This window comes from Anguilla rostrata, chromosome 9, assembly GCF_018555375.3.
Source record: "Anguilla rostrata isolate EN2019 chromosome 9, ASM1855537v3, whole genome shotgun sequence".
NCBI classification, from domain to species: Eukaryota; Metazoa; Chordata; class Actinopteri; order Anguilliformes; family Anguillidae; genus Anguilla; species Anguilla rostrata.
This window is the reverse complement of record NC_057941.1, coordinates 51,370,464-51,390,221: the sequence shown is the minus strand read 5'-3', so window position 1 is coordinate 51,390,221 and position 19,758 is coordinate 51,370,464. Positions and strand designations below refer to the sequence as shown.

Sequence of the window (19,758 nt, the reverse complement as noted above, 5' to 3'; positions counted from 1 at the left end):
GCTCAATGAGATTTCTACCTGTTGAATGAGGTGCGCTTTGTTTGGGTTGGAGTGAAAACCTACAGCATGGTCCTACATCACCAGGAACAGGGCTGGGTAGCCCTGGGATTATAGGCCCTACTCATTTAACAGGCAAGGGATTTTCATTGATGTCCCAGAAGAATTCCCAAGTACACGCATTCCACACACACCAGGAGATATATTCTGCAGCACGAGGGGAGAAGCACATTAAGACTAACGCGTTTCGACAGTGACCTGTGCTGAGGAGAAGTGGTGAGCAGCGTTTTCCTACTGTGCCAATTCTACTCTGCGCTCTTAATCTTCCAGTTTTCTTTTCTTCTTCCGATATTCATTCAACACCAGGGCTGAGTTAGAAACCAACACGCTTACTTTCGACAGCAATAACGCATTTTTTTACGTAGGGGATAAGAAGAAACAACGTAGCAATACTTAAAAGAAAAACAAAGAAAAAAAGCGAACAACTGTTTATGCATTTTGTTATTATATTTCCTTCGCGTTCCAGGTCACATATAAACTGTATTGGGCCTGAATATAGTGTACGGAAACAATTACGTGTGTTTGTTGAAGGCGCCGTTATTTTGGAAACGATTCTAGAAGAGCCATATCGGGAGAGGAGAAGAGACTGTCTACCAAAGACGCATGCGTAACATCAGATCCACGGTTTGGTTCTTTTTCAAGCGGTTCGTTCTGTGTGGAAACTACATGCGTGTTTTAATACTGTAGGCGAGAGCGGGGTAAAATACAACACGGCCTTTTTAGGTAGATGCATCGAGTTTGAACGACATATTTCAGGTTAGTCTCTAACGAACGGCGGGACAGTTCAATAAATATTTCGGGAGATGTGGCCAAAAGTCTGTAAACAGTCGTTTAGTGACTATCAGATCGCACGGTTTTCATACCGCATACTAACTTAATAAGACTGTTAGCCAGGCAAAAGTGTAGACCCCAGTCACGCTGCGAGATTAATCCGAACGGGGTTGTTAACCTGTTGTCAGTCGACTATCAATTAACTAATTGATATGATTTGTTCAGACTGGATCAGACTCAGACGGGATCTTCGTACATTTATTTAACTCAACTTTAGGCAACGTGGTGACACGTGACATCGATTGACACAGCTGTTTGGATCGAATAGACATTCGACTGGAACCGGAGAATAATCATGTAGTCTTGTGATAGATTTTCACCGACATAGGTAAGCCATGAAAAACATATAAATATGATCAAAAATGTATTAAAGACTGTTTATGTCATAAAACATGGAATTGTATTGCACTGCCGTACTTTGTGTTAACTTTTAAAACTATTAAGACTGTTAGGTGTACCCTGCGCCACGTTAATTTTTACTCCAATCTCGTAACATTTCACTCTCGGTACTTTCAGTCCGATCGCTAATGTGATGTGTAGTCAAAGCCAAGGGATGTAGGTTGTTTGTATTTCAAAAATTATTAATCTATCTCTGGTAATATTTTCAGAATTGCGCCAAATACGAAAACCGTTAGTCATTTCCCCGCTCTCGCCTATGTGGCCTATACATTATAGCTCTGTGCGCTAAATTGATTTAAAGTGATCTGTATGAATGGATCTGAGCATCTGTTAAATACTGAATGCCATGTAAATGAGAACTAGTGGCTACGGAATATTGTTTTTGCTTTGATTGCCATTCATCCGTTTCTCTCTCAGAGCCCAGACAAGAAGTCACGCGGAGGTCCTGAACGCCAAACACGACCAATGGGTATTCTGACCACATCCAGCACCAACGACTCCATTATTAGACCAGTTGGATTTCACATTGTCGGTTTTACCCATTTAAAGTTTAGCGATGTATACGTAACTTTCCTCGCCGTTGTTTATACTGTAACGGTTTTATCCAATTGCTTTATTCTTTCCATTATATGGATAGATCACCGCCTACACACCCCGAAGTACATTGCGGTGGCTAATCTGGCGGTCGTCGACTTGATGTTCAGTACATCTATTATCCCTCGTATGATCAAGATATTTCTCGCGAAAGATAACTTTATTTCCTACAACGCGTGTTTGGCACAGATGTTTTTCTATTACTGTTTTGTCTCATTAGAGTCGTTTTCCCTAAGCGTACTGGCCTATGACCGGTTAATTGCGATATGTTTCCCACTGAGACAGAGCTCTATCAACTCACTCACTGTCATGATCAGTATTTTAGTCGCTGTTTGGTCATTTTGTGTAAGCGTTGTTGTGTTCGCAGTCACAGTCATGACCAGACTGTCTTTCTGTAATTCGCTCAATGTTCAGAGCTACTTCTGTGACTACACTCCCATGTACAGACTGGCTTGCAATGACAACCGATTGCAGTGGGCCACTGCCTCTTCTCTGAGTTTACTTATTGTGTTTGTGCCCCTTAGTTTAATTATCATGTCATACATCTGCATTTTGACAGCCGTGTTTCGAATGAAAAATTTAGACAGCAGGTACAAAGCACTGTTAACGTGCACAGAACATCTCGTTCTCGTGGCGATTTTCTACGTGCCGATCACGACGGTGTACATCATCGAACTTTTCTTCTTCCAACTCGATCCAGATGTCAGGATCCTAAACTTGTCTTTGGCCAAATGCATCCCACCCTGCCTGAACCCCATTGTGTATTCCCTGGCAACCAAAGAAATCAAGAACAGAGTGCTGGCCATGTTTCAGAAGTTCAAGGTTGCAGCGTGGTCAGGGTAGGCATAGACCAGGGTTCCCACTCGTCCTGGAAAACCTGGAAATTTATCAACTAGTTTTCCAGTCATGGAAAACACCTGGAAAATGAGGAAAATTTACAAAATGTCCTGGAAATATTTGTGAGGTCCTGGAAAAATGTAGGATAGGCTATTAATCAAGGTATTAAACTGTATATTTAGAGCTGAGATTGCATATTTTTCTCCGCTTCTCTCATTTTTATTAGCTGCTGAGATTCCACAGCAGCACACAGTTTTGAATGGTTATGGTACTTGCACATTGCAAGCACCACCCCCCCCCCCCCCCCCGACACCGGTCCACCACTGGCTTTGGGCTACCATTGTCCATGTTTCATGTCTGTAAGTCTAAGACTCTAAGTCATGGAAATTGTCCTTGAAAAGTCCTGGAAAATGATTTCCTAAAATGAGTGGGAACCCTGATAGAGACAGTAAATTTACATTTTCAACTGAGTAACATCTATGTAATTTTAGGCCTTGGTGTTTGGCCTCAAATGTGAAGTGTAATGTTATGAAGTTGTATTGTAGTTTACTGAAAACACCCTTGCATCTTTGCTGTAAAAAAAATTTACCCAGTGAGACTCAGCCAACCACGCAACTGAAAACTTAAAAATTGCCGAAATTGTCATTATGCTTCTCAGAAAGAATACTCTAAGACACAGTTGTGCTAGTTTTAAAACTAAAACCTTATACTTTAGTTGTGATGGTAACATAAGACAGACACTGAATTTTTATTATTTTACTCTTTAACTCAGTCATATCTTTTTCCCTCACATTTTTCCCTCTATGTCTCCCTATTCAGTGTGATGCAAAAGGAAGCAGTTTTTGTGATCTGTATAACAGGCAGACATCACACATGTAGCTATTATTTGTATATCCATACTGCAATGTTTGTGATGTCCTAATATTGTTTAGACTGAGCAGTGTGTCTGGCCTGATGCTGAATTTTCTAAGCTGCCTTACAACAGTTTGGGGAAGGCCCTTTCCTGTTTCAGCATGACAATGCCCCGGGCACACAGCGTGGTCCATATGGAAATGGTTTTGTTGAGGATGGTGTGGAAGAACTTGACCGGCCTGCACAGAGCCCTGACCCTCAGCCACATCAAACACCTTTGGGATCAACTGGAAAACCAACTGTGAGAAGTGCCCAATCAATGTCCAACCTCACGAATGCTCTTCTGGCTTAATGGTAGAAAATCCCTGCAGCAATGCTCCAACATCTAGTACAAAACCTTCACAGAAGAGTGGAGGTTGTTACAGCAGCAAAGGGTGGACCAACTCCATATTAATTCCCATAATTTTTAATGAGATGTTGGATGTCACATGTCCATATACCTTTGGCTGTATATTGTTTTTTTTTTCGGGTTCAGGCCTGGTGTTTGCTCTTTTTGCTTTGTTTCTGTTGCCTTACTGATCTGTAAACATCCTTGTTAGGCCTCTGTAAAAAGCACTATACAAATAAAACTGAATTGAAATTGAACAACAACTCCCTGGTGCACCTGGAGATGGGTCTACCCAGTGCTACAAAACAGTGGTGGGCCACTCAGCTGAAGAACTATCAGCTTACTCTTAAGTATAGGCAAGGGAACGTGAATGCTGAATAGTGGACAGTGGACCAATAAGCCTGGTGCAGGGGGTAAAGCAATGATGAGTAAAGCAGCCATTTGACAGGCAATAGCAATTGCTGATCATCATGAAACTTGATGGATATATTGACCTCTTGGTGCGACCTTGTAAAATTTGGGATCAGTCAGCCATTAGGAGGCGCTGTAGCTAAAATGCAAGTTTTCAAAAGTGTATCTTCGGATACGGTTACCGTAAAATCATAGAATTTACATCCATAATGAACCAGCTTTCGCAAACGAATCCTAGGCCGTTAGGCTGAGCTTCACCAAATGAATCATCATTAAACTGGGCATACATGTGTAAGATTTTCATCTGAGGCAGCATGCTAAAATTGGTGAATCAAATATACCCCTTCATCTTAAAAAGTCATTATCACATGCTGCTTAGACCACATTAATTACCACTTGCAGTTATAATTATAATTATTGTTTCTGTACTCAAACAGAAACCAGAATGTGTGCCCATTTTATCTATGGTAATTATTCTTTCAATTTTCTTTTTTTTTTTTTTTTTCCCCCCAGTGTGTCGCTATTTGAATGCTGGTTATAACTTCAACAAATAAACATCCAATAAACATCCATTTCACATTTTATCAGCACAATGTTTCAAGCTCACTCATACATACACAAACCTGAAATAGTCACAGTTATGCCATAGGCCCAGTCCTGAGAATGAGGCTCCAACCAAAGAAACAAAAAAGCAATTAATAAATGAATAATCCCAAACAAGGAGTACAGAATAAGTCTCTATAATTATGTCATGTTGCATGCATATCACATGATCTTTTTTTTTTCTTTTTTTCTGCTTTCTGTTCCCTTAGGGTAATGTTCTGTGTCAACACTCCAGGATATAAGAATCACAGCGCACGCTTTGTCTCACCACAGACTTTTCCAACTGAACTATCATCAAGTTCAAGGACATTCATCCTCTAAAAGAGAAACATCAAAGTACATTGGTTTCCTATTAGAAAAAGAGGTCTTCTAAATGAGAAACGGTGCATTGACATTTTTGGTCTGTGCAGTTTGCAAAAAATTATTGGTAAGTATTAGCTACGCCTTAACGTAGCCCTTCATTTATTTATTTCAAAAAGCTGCCTTTTTCTGCGTAGCTTGAAGCGCGCGGCAATTATTCTAAATGAAAACTGAATCTAAAATAATTTTACCGTCTTTTAAAAAATGTATCAAGATATATATTGCATCAAAAAAACTTTCCCTTTGAGAATTTCTGAAAGAAAATGCATAAAGTAAAATATTGCATTGTAAAAATTATTTATAGATATTGTTCATCATTAAGCTCTCATTGTCAGGTTTCTATGTGATTAAACTATCAGCATATTCTATTAAAACTGAAGGGTAGGGTGATACAAACGTAACAGAAAAAGATGTAGAGATGTAATGAGTATGTAACATGATTGTTAGGTGTTATGCAGAGCTGTGCTAACAGAGAACTTTTGAGGGTCAGGTGCTCAAAATTGTGAAAGTGAGAAAAGAGCAGAATAAACCAGGTAAAACTGATTATTGTACAGTGTATAACTCACCAAATTTAATGGGTGAACATTTTTGACAGGAACAATAAGAATAGAAATTATAATATTTTTTTATCAAATCAAAAGGGGACATGGGGATTAAGGTGAAGGCGCTTGGGTTGCAGGGGATTGTAACATGATTTTTATGCGTTCTATGAAGTCACACATTTTTCACTGGGAGTATGATAACGTAGAATTTATTGAATGAAGCCTGGGAATTTTTTATTGCCTTTTATTTTATTTATTTATTTATTTTGTTTATTCATTCACTAATGAATAATTACTAATAAATCTGAGCTTCCGGGGTTTCTGTAGCTGAGTATTTTGATAAACCAAACATTGTTAACTTTGTCATGTTTCAGGAATTCATTGCTTTAGGTTAACCTATTTTTTATTTCCAGGTCCTAAAGGACTGGTTTTTCAGGGGGTGAGAAACAGCTAGGAGCTGGCAAAGCTGCGATGAGTCCCCTGAATTCAACCTCCATTAATAACGCCAGTATTGTGCGTCCTGAGTTCTTTGTCATAAGTGGTTTTGCCGGTATTCCCCACGCAAACTACTACTATGTGTTCTTGTCCTTCGTTTATGCTGTGAGTCTACTAGGAAATGCCTTTGTCATGTTTATGATTTACACTGACCACCGTCTCCACACTCCAAAATACATTGTCGTTTTTAATTTGGCTTTGTCTGACTTGTGTGGAAGCACTGCACTTGTTCCTCAGATGCTTGACACCTTGCTGTTTAAATCACATTTAATCTCCTACACGGCCTGCTTGACTCATATGTTTTTTGTTTTTTGGTTTCTCTCTGTGCAGTCTTTCATTCTTGCTCTTCTGTCCTATGATAGATTTGTTGCTATATGCTTTCCACTCAGATACAATGAGATTGTGACTAATAAATCAATGTTCGTGATCACAACCATATTATGGATTTTTTCAGGAACGGCCACTTCCATAGCTGTGATTTTTATCGACAAAATATCATTCTGCAAATCCATTGTGGTAAACAGCTTTTTCTGTGATCATGGAGCTGTACAACTTTTGGCATGCGATGAGCACCCTCCAAGTGCAATCATAAACTGGACACATCCTGTTACAATTCTCTGGGTCCCGGTATTTTTCATCACATGTACATACGTATGTATAGGCAGAGCAATCTTTAAAATTGCAGATGCTTCTGAGCGCCTCAAAGCCATGAAGACCTGCACCTCTCATTTGATCTTGGTGAGTGTGTTTTATCTTCCTATATGCACCACCTTTGCAATGGGCTCTGCCATTGAACTGAACGCCTGGATAGTTAACATGTCTCTGACGACTGTCTTGCCACCAATGCTGAATCCAATCATTTACTCTTTGAAAACAGAAGAATTCACAGAATGCATTAAAAAGCTGTACAGAAGAAAGAAGATAAACTTTGCTGTAAGGAATAAATGAATGAATGTTTTAATTCCAAATGACTGACTAGCAATTATGACTGTTTATTTTTTTGAACTCTCCACTCAACTGTGAACTGTAAGAGCAATTAAATTGAATCCAATGAATTGGAACTCAGTGATCAATATGAATAACAAGCAGGTAAATAAGTACAGTATAAATAGTGCTTTTCATTAGATGGGTAAAATATACAAGACATGTTTGAGGGACTCTCTTTCAACAGGAGTTTATACTTTTTTTTTCCATTGCGAATCGCTTTATAGATCAATTAAAGCAGTTGATTGCACAAATAAATCACCTCACTTGGTTTCTTAGGCCTAAAATGGTTGCTGTCTTTAAGGTAGAAAAGAAAGCCAGCAGGCACTGCAGACAGAACTGAGGATCACTGTACTGAGGAGTAAACATCCTAAGGGAGCTAAGGCAACCCACAGTGGCATTCACAGACACTGTGTAGACAAACGCTTAGTCACGTCAGACATGTTAAACGGTTATTACAGATGCCCTCTGTGTAAATCTCAATAGTCCATGCCAAACAGGAATATAGTCCTTGAAACATTAAGTTTCAGTGTCTTTCTAGAAGACCATTAAGAACCCCATCACTAAAGCTCGCCATTTCTCCTCCTCCCTCCATTGGGATGTCTGTCATCAAGACGTGGGTCTCATAAGTCCAGTTTTTAAAACACTTAAATGAAATATTTGGTTTGGCTAAAGATTTACTTTAGAAATGGCATTTAAACACAAGACTAATATTTAATTTGGAACTTAAGATTTAACATACTAATAAGCACTTATATTGGCTAAATATTTACATTTTAACAGATTTGTTATAAAATAAATTTTTAGCGAAATGTAATATTTTGATTACGATGAAAACCTAGATTTAAAATAAAAGCTAAATATTACATTTAGAACAGAAGATTTGTTAAATATATAAATTTAAGAATCGTGGTAAAACAAATAGTAAGTTAAATGATAAATCCAGGCATTCATAAAAAAGGTTAAAGAATTAAGATTTGAATTAACTATATGTATTTTACTAAATATTTGCTTCTGAAAAAAATGATACAAGCTAAATATTTCTTTTATGAATTATTTATTTTCAAAAATCTGATTTAAAGCTTAAGTAATATATTTAGTCTGTATATTTTTAGACATGTAAATTCAATCTGAAAATAAGAACTAAGATTTATTTTGAATGTCTGTTAAATCTGAGATAAAAGACTGAAATCAAGCATAAATCAATCGCCCAATCAATTGCCGAACCTCACTAATGCTCTTCTGGCTGAATAGCATCAAATTCCTGCAGCAATGCTCCAACATCTAGTATACCACCATCCCAGAAGAAATGAAGTTGTCATAGCAACAAGGCGTGCACTGACTCGATATTAATTCCCATCATTTTGGATGAGATGATGGATGTCAGGTGTCCACGTACTTTGGCCATATAAAGTATTTGGGGATTCAGGCTTGGTGTTTCCTCTGTTTGCTCTGTTTCCTTACTGATCTGCAAACGTCCTTGTGAGGTCTTTGCAAACAGCACTATACAAATAAAACTGAATTGAAATGGAACAACGACCCCCTGGTGCACCTGGATATGGGTCTGCCCAGTGCCACAAAACAGTGGCGGGCCACTGAGCTGAAGAACTAACAGCTTAGTCTTAAGTATAGGTAAGGGAACGTGAATGCTGAATAGTGGACAGTGGACCAGTGAGCCTGGTGCAGGGGGGCAAAACCATGGTGGACCTGGATTGGAAGGAGCAGCAGCAAGCAAGGGGATGTCTATCTGCAGGCTCAGGCCGAGTGGGTGCACTTGGAGGAGCCCCCGCAGAGAGGGGAGCAGTGACAGTCCCCACCAGAAGATCATCAGTGGTGGAGAAAGTGGGAGTGGCTCTGCATTAAGGGGCAGCCCATGGCCGCAGGAGCGAGGAACAAATTGGAGCTGAAGGGGTGTGGCCCATTCAGGCACCAGTGAGAGAGCATGAGGACCAGTTGTGGCTGTATCACGAGGCCCTGGAACATCAGGGAGCAGGGAAGTCCTCCAAGGCTGGTTCTTCTGGCCCGGGATGGGGGCAAACATGAGCAGCCATTTGACAGGCTTAGTAAAATATTAGTACCCCATGTGCCCTTTCAGTTTATAAAGTCATAATTATCACATGCTGCTTCGACCCCATTAATTACCGCTTGCAGTGATATTTATTATTATTATTATTATTATTATTATTATTATTATTGGTTCAGTAATCAAACCGCAATCAGAAAGTTTGCCCATTTTATCCGTGGTAACTATTCGATTTATTTTTTTTCTCCAGTGTTTCACGATCTGAATGCAGGATTTAACTCTCAGAAATAAACGTCCAAAAAAAATTCCATATAACATTTTATCTGCACAATGTTTCAAGCTCATGCATATATATACAAATCTGAACTATTAACAGTTATGCCACAACCCCGGTCCTAAGAGTGAGGCTCCAAACATGTAAACAAACAAAGCATTTATAAATAAATAATCCCAAACAAGGAACACAAAATCAGTTACTATCGTTGCGTCATGTTGCATTAATATCACATGGGCATTTCTCTTGTGTCCTGTTCCCTTGGTGTATTGCTCTGTGTCAACACTAGAGGATATAAGAATCACAGTGCACACTTTGACTCACCAGTCTTTTTCAACTGAACTTCAATCATCAATCTACTAGAAGAGAAACAATGAAAGACATTGGTTTCCCAATCTAAATGAGAAACGGATGCATTGACATTTTTGGTCTGTGCAGTTTGCAAAAAATTATTGGTAAGTATGAGCTACACCTTCCTTCATTAATTTCAAAGAGCTGCCTTTTTTCTGCTTAGCTCGAAGCGCATGGCAATTATTCTAATAGAAAAGTGAATCTAAAATAATTTCACTTTTAAAAAATGTATTAAAATATATTGCATCAAAAAACTTTCCCTTTGAGGATTTCTGAAAGAAAATGTATAATGTCAAATATTTCAGTGTAAAAACTATTCATAGATACTGTTCATCGTTATGCTCTCTTTGACAGATTTCTGTTGCGATTAAACTATACAAACGTAACAGAAAAAGAAGCAGAGATGTAATGAGTATGTAACATGATTGTTCTGCAGAGCTGTGCTACAGAGACCATTTGAGGGTCTGGTGATCAATGTGACAAAGGGGTCTATCAATGGGACACATTGGGCACATAGAGCAGAAGGTACAAGTGCTTCGGTACTGAGACCACCCCTAAACGTAAACATGGTACCTATTGAAACATGATCTGAGTGTTCTATGAAGCCATAAATTGTTCATTGAAATATGATGTATTTGTCAGTCACTGAATAATGGGTTGAATGAAGCCTTAGAATTTGGTCTTGCTATTTTTGTTTGGGACACTCAAAATTAATTGATGCAAGAAATTAATAATTATTAATAAATCTGAGCTTCTGTGGTTCCCTTTAGATAAATATTTTATAACCCACACATTGATAACTTTGTTGTGTTCCAGGAATTCCTTTCTGTAGGCTGACCTATTTTTTATTTTCAGGTCCTAAAAGGCTATTTTTCCAGGGGGTGAGAAACCGTGTGAGGAGCAAGCAAACTTGCGATGAGCCCACTGAATTCAAATTCCTTTACTAACGCCACTATTGTGCGTCCTGAGTTCTTTGTCATAAGTGGTTTTGCCGGTATTCCCCACGCAAACTACTACTATGTGTTCTTGTGCTTCGTTTATGCTCTGAGTCTACTAGGAAATACCTTTATCATGTTTGTGATTTACACTGACCACCGTCTCCACAGTCCAAAATACATTGCAGTGTTTAATTTGGCTGTGTCTGACTTGTGTGGAAGCACTACACTTGTTCCTCAGATGATTGACACTTTGCTGTTTAAATTACATTTAATCTCCTACGAGGCCTGCTTGACTAACATGTTTTTTGTTTTTTGGTTTCTCTCTGTGCAGTCTTTCACTCTTGCTGCTCTGTCCTATGATAGATTTGTTGCTATATGCTTTCCACTGAGATATAATGAGATTGTGACTAATAAATCAGTGTTGGTGATCACAGCCATATTATGGATTTTTGCAGGACTGGATATTCTCATAGGTGTGATTTTCATCAGCAGAATATCATTCTGCAAATCCATTGTGGTAAACAGCTATTTCTGTGATCCTGGACCCATACACCTTTTGGCATGCAATGACAACACTCCAAGTGCTGTGATGAACTGGACACATCCTGTGATAATTCTCTGGTTACCAGTACTTTTTATCACAGGTACATATATTTGTATAGCCAGAGCATTATTTAAAATTTCAGAAGCCTCTGAGCGCCTCAAAGCCATGAAGACATGCACCTCTCATTTGATCTTGGTGAGTGTGTTTTATCTTCCTATATGTATCACCTATGCAATGAGCTCCACCATTCAATTGAACACCAGAATAGTTAACATGTCTCTGGCAACTGTCTTGCCACCAATGCTGAATCCAATCATTTACTCTCTGAAGACAGAGGAATTCACAGAATCCATTAAAAAGCGATACAGAAGAAACAAGTTTCACATCGCTGTAAGGAATAAATAAATGTGTTAATCATAAATGACTGACTACAAGTTTGACTATGTTCATTTTTTAAACCATGCACTCAACTGAATTGTAAGAGCTATTAACTAATTAAATACAATAAATTAGAACAACACATACTTATGAGCATATAGAGTATTTGGGGATTCAGGCCTGGTGTTTCTTCTGTTTGCTTCATTTCTGTTGCCTTACTGATCTTCACATGTCCTTGTGAGGTCTCTAAAAACCACTATTCAAATTAAATTGAATTGAAATTGAAATTGAGCAACCGCTGCCTGCACTTTGAGATGGATCTGCCCAGTGGCACAGAACAGTGATGGGCCACTGAGCTGAAGAACTATCAGCTTACTCTTAAGTATAGTCAAGGTAATGTGAATCCTGAATACTGGACAGTGGACCAGTGAGCCTGGTGCAGGGGGGCAAAACCATGGTGGACCTGGATTGGAAGGAGCAGCAGCAAGCAAGGGGATGTCTATCTGTAGGCTCTGGCTGAGTGGGTGCACTTGGAGGAGCCCCCGCAGAGAGGGGAGCAGTGACAGTCCCCACCAGAAGATCATCAGTGGTGGAGAAAGTGGGAGTGGCTCTGCATTAAGGGGCAGCCCATGGCTGCAGGAGCAAGGAACCAATTGGAGGTGAATGGGTGTGGCCCATTCAGGCACCAGTGAGAGAGCATGAGGACCAGTTGTGGCTGTATCACGAGGCCCTGGAACATCAGGGAGCAGGGAAGTCCTCCAAGGCTGGTTCATCTGGCCCGGGATGGGGGGCAAACATGAGCAGCCGTTTGACAGGCTTAGTAAAATATTAGTACCCCATGTGCCCTTTCAGTTTATAAAGTCATAATTATCACATGCTGCTTCGACCCCATTAATTACCGCTTGCAGTGATATTTATTATTATTATTATTATTATTATTATTATTATTATTATTATTATTATTATTATTATTATTGGTTCTGTAATCAAACCGCAATCAGAAAGTTTGCCCATTTTATCCGTGGTAACTATTCGATTTATTTTTTTTCTCCAGTGTTTCACGATCTGAATGCAGGATTTAACTCTCAGAAATAAACGTCCAAAAAAAATTCCATATAACATTTTATCGGCACAATGTTTCAAGCTCATGCATATATATACAAATCTGAACTATTAACAGTTATGCCACAACCCCGGTCCTAAGAGTGAGGCTCCAAACATGTAAACAAACAAAGCATTTATAAATAAATAATCCCAAACAAGGAACACAAAATCAGTTACTATCGTTGCGTCATGTTGCATTAATATCACATGGGCATTTCTCTTGTGTTCTGTTCCCTTGGTGTATTGCTCTGTGTCAACACTAGAGGATATAAGAATCACAGTGCACACTTTGACTCACCAGTCTTTTTCAACTGAACTATCATCAAGTTACATATTCTAGAAGAGAAACAATGAAAGACATTGGTTTCCCAATCTAAATGAGAAACGGATGCATTAACATTTTTGGTCTGTGCAGTTTGCAAAAAATTATTGGTAAGTATGAGCTACACCTTAATGTAGTCCTTCATTAATTTCAAAGAGCTGCCTTTTTTCTGCTTCGCTCGAAGCACATGGCAATTATTCTAATGGAAAAGTGAATCTAAAATAATTTCACTTTTAAAAAATGTATTCAAATATATTGCATCAAAAAACTTTCCCTTCGAGGATTTCTGAAAGAAAATGTATAATGTCAAATATTTCAGTGTAAAAACTATTCATAGATACTGTTCATCATTAAGCTCTCTTTGACAGATTTCTGTTGCGATTAAACTATACAAACGTAACAGAAAAAGAAGCAGAGATGTAATGAGTATGTAACATGATTGTTCTGCAGAGCTGTGCTACAGAGACCATTTGAGGGTCTGGTGATCAATGTGACAAAGGGGTCTTATCAATGGGACACATTGGGCACATAGAGCAGAAGGTACAAGTGCTTCGGTACTGAGACCACCCCTAAACATAAACATGGTACCTATTGAAACATGATCTGAGTGTTCTATGAAGCCATAAATTGTTCATTGAAAGTATGATGTATTTGTCAGTCACTGAATAATGGGTTGAATGAAGCCTTAGAATTTGGTCTTGCTATTTTTGTTTGGGACACTCAAAATTAATTGATGCAAGAAATTAATAATTATTAATAAATCTGAGCTTCTGTGGTTCCCTTTAGATAAATATTTTATAACCCACACATTGATAACTTTGTTGTGTTCCAGGAATTTCTTTCTGTAGGCTGACCTATTTTTTATTTTCAGGTCCTAAAAGGCTATTTTTCCAGGGGGTGAGAAACCGTGTGCAAACTTGCGATGAGCCCACTGAATTCAAATTCCTTTACTAACGCCACTATTGTGCGTCCTGAGTTCTTTGTCATAAGTGGTTTTGCCGGTATTCCCCACGCAAACTACTACTATGTGTTCTTGTGCTTCGTTTATGCTCTGAGTCTACTAGGAAATACCTTTATCATGTTTGTGATTTACACTGACCACCGTCTCCACAGTCCAAAATACATTGCAGTGTTTAATTTGGCTATGTCTGACTTGTGTGGAAGCACTACACTTGTTCCTCAGATGATTGACACTTTGCTGTTTAAATTACATTTAATCTCCTACGAGGCCTGCTTGACTAACATGTTTTTTGTTTTTTGGTTTCTCTCTGTGCAGTCTTTCACTCTTGCTGCTCTGTCCTATGATAGATTTGTTGCTATATGCTTTCCACTGAGATACAATGAGATTGTGACTAATAAATCAATGTTGGTGATTACAGCCATATTATGGATTTTTGCAGGATTGGCTATTCTCATAGGAGTGATTTTCATTAGCAGAATATCATTCTGCAAATCCATTGTGATAAATAGCTTTTTCTGTGATCACGGGCCCATACACCTTTTGGCATGCAATGACAACACTCCAAGTGCTGTGATAAACTGGACACATCCTGTGATAATTCTCTGGTTACCAGTACTTTTTATCACAGGTACATATATTTGTATAGCCAGAGCATTATTTAAAATTTCAGAAGCCTCTGAGCGCCTCAAAGCCATGAAGACATGCACCTCTCATTTGATCTTGGTGAGTGTGTTTTATCTTCCTATATGTATCACCTATGCAATGAGCTCCACCATTCAATTGAACACCAGAATAGTTAACATGTCTCTGGCAACTGTCTTGCCACCAATGCTGAATCCAATCATTTACTCTCTGAAGACAGAAGAATTCACAGAATCCATTAAAAAGCGATACAGAAGAAACAAGTTTCACATCGCTGTAAGGAATAAATAAATGTGTTAATCATAAATGACTGACTACAAGTTTGACTATGTTCATTTTTTAAACAATGCACTCAACTGAATTGTAAGAGCTATTAACTAATTAAATACAATAAATTAGAACAACACATACTTATGAGCATATAGAGTATTTGGGGATTCAGGCCTGGTGTTTCTTCTGTTTGCTTCATTTCTGTTGCCTTACTGATCTTCACATGTCCTTGTGAGGTCTCTAAAAACCACTATACAAATTAAATTGAATTGAAATTGAAATTGAGCAACCGCTGCCTGCACTTTGAGATGGATCTGCCCAGTGGCACAGAACAGTGGTGGGCCACTGAGCTGAAGAACTATCAGCTTGCTCTTAAGTATAGCCAAGGTAATGTGAATCCTGAATAGTGGACGGTGGACCAGTGAGCCTGGTGCAGGGGGATAAATCCATGGTGAGCCTGGACTGGAAGGAGCAGCAGCAAGCAAAGGGATCTCTATCTGCAGGCTCTTGCTGAGTGTGTGCACTTGGATGAGCCCCCACAGAGAGGGGAGCAGTGACAGTCCCCACCAGAAGAACATCAGTGGTGGAGAAAGTGGGTCCATTGCCGCAGGACCTTGGATCCAGTTGGAGGTGAAGGGGTGTGGCACATCCTGGCACCAGTGAGAGAGCATGGGGACCAGTTGTGGCTGTATCACGAGGCCCTGGAACATCAGGGAGCAGGGAAGTCCTCCAAGGCTAGTTCTTCTGGCCCGGGATGGGGGCAAACATGAGCAGCCATTTGACAGGCTTAGCAATTGCTGATCATAATGAAACTGGATGCATATATTGACCTCCTGACATGGTGTGAACTTTAGGGGGGAACTATACCAACTATGAAAGTTTTCAAAGAGTGCATCTTAGGCTATGCTTAATGAAAAATCTTATAATTTACATTAATAATGAACCAGCTTTTGCAAACTAATCCTAGGCCGTTAGGCTGAGCTTCACCAAATTCATCATTATGAAACTTGGCATACATGTGTAAGATTTGCATCTGAGGCAGCATTCTACTTTTGGTGACCTTTCGCCAATAGGTGTCACTGCAAGAGGAAAATAAACAAAAATGCCACCAACTCCTCAATTGCTTGACCAGTCTGGTTGAAACTTTGCATGCTGTCTTGTCATCAGTCTCCCATTGAATGTACAATGATAAAGTCATATCTACAAAAATATGGCCACCATTAGCCAATCAACTCTCAGTCGGCATGTGACAGGCTTAGTAATGGCTGATCATCCTAAAACTTGTATGCACGTTGGCTTCTGAGTTTGGGAATACCATGTCAAATTCTGGGGCAGAGACTAAAAATATTAGTACTTTATGTGCCCCATCAGCTTAAAAAGTCCTTATTATCACATGCTGTTTGAACCGCATTAATTACCGCTAAGCAGTGATATTATTATTATTATTATTGGTTCTGTACTAAAACAGCAATGAAAAAGTTTGCATATTTTAATCATGGTAACTATTCAATTCATTTTTTTCCTCCAGCGTTTCACGATCTGAATGCAGGATGTAACTCCCAGAAATAAACGTTCAAAAAACATCCATATAACATTTTATCGGCACAATGTTTCAAGCTCACGCATACATATACAAATCTGAAATACTAACAGTTATGCCACAACCCAGGTTCTAAGCGTGAGGCTCCAAACAAAAAAAAACAAACAAAGCATTTATAAATAAATTAACCCAAACAAGGAACACAAAATCAGGTACTATCGTTGCGTCATGTTGCATTAATATCACATGGGCATTTCTTTTGTGACCTGTTCCCTTGGTGTATTGCTCTGTGTCAGCGCTAGAGGATATAAGAATCACAGTGCACACTTTGACTCACCAGTCTTTTTCAACTGAACTATCATCAAGTTCAAGGACATTCATCCTCTAAAAGAGAAACATCAAAGTACATTGGTTTCCTATTAGAAAAAGAGGTCTTTTAAATGAGAAACGGATGCATTGACATTTTTGGTCTGTGCAGTTTGCCGAAAATTATTGGTAAGTATTAGCTACACCTTAATGTCGTCCTTCATTTATTTATTTCAAAGAGCTGGTGTTTTTCTGCTTAGCTTGAATCGCATGGCAATTATTCAAACTGAAAACTGAATCTAAAATAATTTTACTTTAAAAAAAATTAATCAAAATATATTGCATCAAAAAAATTTCCCTTTGAAGATTTCTGTAAGAAAACGCATAAAGTAAAATATGTCCGTGTAAAAATTATTTATGGATATTGTTCATCATTAAGCGCTCTTTGTCGGGTTTCTTTTGCGATTAAACTATCAGCATATTCTTTTATAACTGAAGGGTAGGGTGATACAAACGTAACAGAAAATGATGTAGAGCTGTAATGAGTATGAAACGTGATTGTTAGGTTTTATGGAGAGATGTGTTAACAGTGACCTTTTGAGGTTCTGGTGATCAGTGTGACAAAAGGGTACAATAAACCAGGTAAAACTGATTTAAAACACATAGGTTAATTATATTTTTTACAATAACTAATTTAATTGATGAACATTTGTGACAAGAACAATAAAAATAGAAATTGTAATTAAAAAAAAAAAAAAATCAAAGTGGGACATGGGGATAAAGGTGAAGATGCTAAGGTCCCAAGGGCCCCCCTAGATTGTAAAATGATTGTTATGTGTTCTACAAAGTCACAAATTATTCATTGAAAGTATGATAATGTAGAATGGATTGAATGAAACCTGGGATTTTTACATTTTCTTTTGTTTCATTTATATTTTTTTGATTGAGGCACACACAATCCATTAATTCAAGATTAAATAATTACTAATAAATCTGAGCTTCTGTGTTATCTGTAGCTGAATATTTGATAAAGCACACATTGTTAACTTTGTCATTTTTCAAGAATTCATTTTTTTAAGTTAACCTATTTTTTATTTTCAGATCCTGAAGAACTGGTTTTTCAGGGAGTGAGAAACATTGAGGAGCAAACAAACCTGCGATGAGCCCCCTGAATTCACCCTCCTTCATTAATGCCACTATTGTTCGTCCTGAGTTCTTTTTCATAAGTGGTTTTGCTGGTATTCCCCATGCAAACTACTACTATGTCTTCTTGTGCCTTGTTTATGCTCTGAGTCTACTAGGAAATGCATTTGTCATGTTTGTGATTTACACTGACCACCGTCTCCACAGTCCAAAATACATTGTCGTTTTTAATTTGGCTGTGTCTGACTTGTGTGGAAGCACCGCAGTTGTTCCTCAGATGATTGACACCTTGCTGTTTAAATCACATTTAATCTCCTACGGGGCCTGCTTGACTAATATGTTTTTTGTTTTTGCTTTTATCACTGTGCAGTCTTTCACTCTCACCGTTCTGTCCTATGACAGATTTGTTGCGATATGCTTTCCACTGAGATACAATGAGATTGTGACTAGTAAATCAATGTTGGTGATCACAACCATAATATGGATTTTTGCAGGAACGGCCATTCTTATAACTGTGATATTTATCAGCAGAATATCATTCTGCAAATCCGTTGTGATAAACAGCTTTTTTTGTGATCATGGAGCTGTACAACTTTTGGCATGCGACGACAACCCTCCAAGTGCTGTGATAAACTGGACACATCCTGTTATAATTCTCTGGTTTCCAGTACTTTTTATCACAGGTACATATATATGTATAGCCAGAGCCTTATTTAAAATTGCAGAAGCCTCTGAGCGCCTCAAAGCCATGAAGACCTGCACCTTTCATTTGATCTTGGTGAGTGTGTTTTATCTTCCAATATGCATCACCGACGCAATGAGCTCCACCATTCAACTGAACACCAGGATTGTGAACATGTCTCTGGCGACCGTCTTGCCACCTATGCTGAATCCAATCATTTACTCTCTGAAGACAGAGGAATTCACAGAATCCATTAAAAAGCTGTACAGAAGAAACAAGATACAAATTGTTTTAAGGAATAAATTAAAAACAAATGTTTAATCACAAATGACTGACTACCAAATTTGACCGTGTTCATTATTTTGAACACTCCACTCCAATGTGAACTGTAAGAGCAATTAACAACTTGAATATAATAAATTGGAACCCGGTGCATATGAAAAACAATTATTTATTTTCAAAAATATGATTTAAAACATAAGTTGTATATTTATTCTGTATGTTTTGAGATTTTTTAATTCAATCTGAAAATATGAACTAAAAGTTTTATTTTGTATGCCTGTTAAATCTGAGAAAAAAGACTCATATCGAGCATAAATTGCCCAATCAATGCCGAACCTCAGTAATGCTCTTCTGGCTGAATAGTAGCAAATTCCTGCAGCAATGCTCCAACATCTAGTATACCGCCATCCCAGAAGAGCTGAAGTTGTTATAGCAGCAAGGCGTGTACCGACTCCATATTAATTCCCATACTTTTGGATGAGATGATGGATGTCAGGTGTCCACGTACTTTGGGCATATAGAGTATTTGGAGGTTCAGGCCAGGTGTTTCCTCAGTTTCCTCTTTTTCTAATGCCTTACTGATCTGCAAACGTCCTTGTGAGGTCTCTATGAAAAGCAGTATACAAATAAAATTGAATTGAAATT

General features: G+C 38.4%; 5 protein-coding genes and 1 long non-coding RNA gene across 7 annotated transcripts in view; 5 read left to right on the top strand and 1 right to left on the bottom strand.

The window, feature by feature from the left end:
• LOC135264112 (uncharacterized) overlaps window positions 1–19,758 on the bottom strand; it is a 247,325-nt gene that overhangs the window by 58,905 nt on the left and 168,662 nt on the right. The window lies entirely within an intron of this gene.
• LOC135264096 (olfactory receptor 52K2-like) lies at window positions 230–4,514 on the top strand. The gene has a single exon (XM_064352753.1). The coding sequence runs from the start codon at window positions 1,753–1,755 to the stop codon at window positions 2,722–2,724; it is 972 nt and encodes a 323-aa protein (XP_064208823.1). The 5' UTR covers window positions 230–1,752; the 3' UTR covers window positions 2,725–4,514.
• LOC135262498 (olfactory receptor-like protein DTMT) lies at window positions 6,271–7,524 on the top strand. The gene has a single exon (XM_064349516.1). It carries the CDS (start codon window positions 6,346–6,348, stop codon window positions 7,315–7,317), a length of 972 nt encoding a protein of 323 aa, XP_064205586.1. The 5' UTR covers window positions 6,271–6,345; the 3' UTR covers window positions 7,318–7,524.
• On the top strand, window positions 10,891–12,281 carry LOC135262497 (olfactory receptor 1E16-like). The gene has a single exon (XM_064349515.1). It carries the CDS (start codon window positions 10,917–10,919, stop codon window positions 11,886–11,888), a length of 972 nt encoding a protein of 323 aa, XP_064205585.1. The 5' UTR covers window positions 10,891–10,916; the 3' UTR covers window positions 11,889–12,281.
• Window positions 14,210–15,608, top strand: LOC135264107 (olfactory receptor 1E16-like). Its single transcript, XM_064352766.1, has one exon. It carries the CDS (start codon window positions 14,210–14,212, stop codon window positions 15,179–15,181), a length of 972 nt encoding a protein of 323 aa, XP_064208836.1. The 3' UTR covers window positions 15,182–15,608.
• On the top strand, window positions 17,728–19,525 carry LOC135262496 (olfactory receptor 1E16-like). The gene has a single exon (XM_064349514.1). The coding sequence runs from the start codon at window positions 18,166–18,168 to the stop codon at window positions 19,150–19,152; it is 987 nt and encodes a 328-aa protein (XP_064205584.1). The 5' UTR covers window positions 17,728–18,165; the 3' UTR covers window positions 19,153–19,525.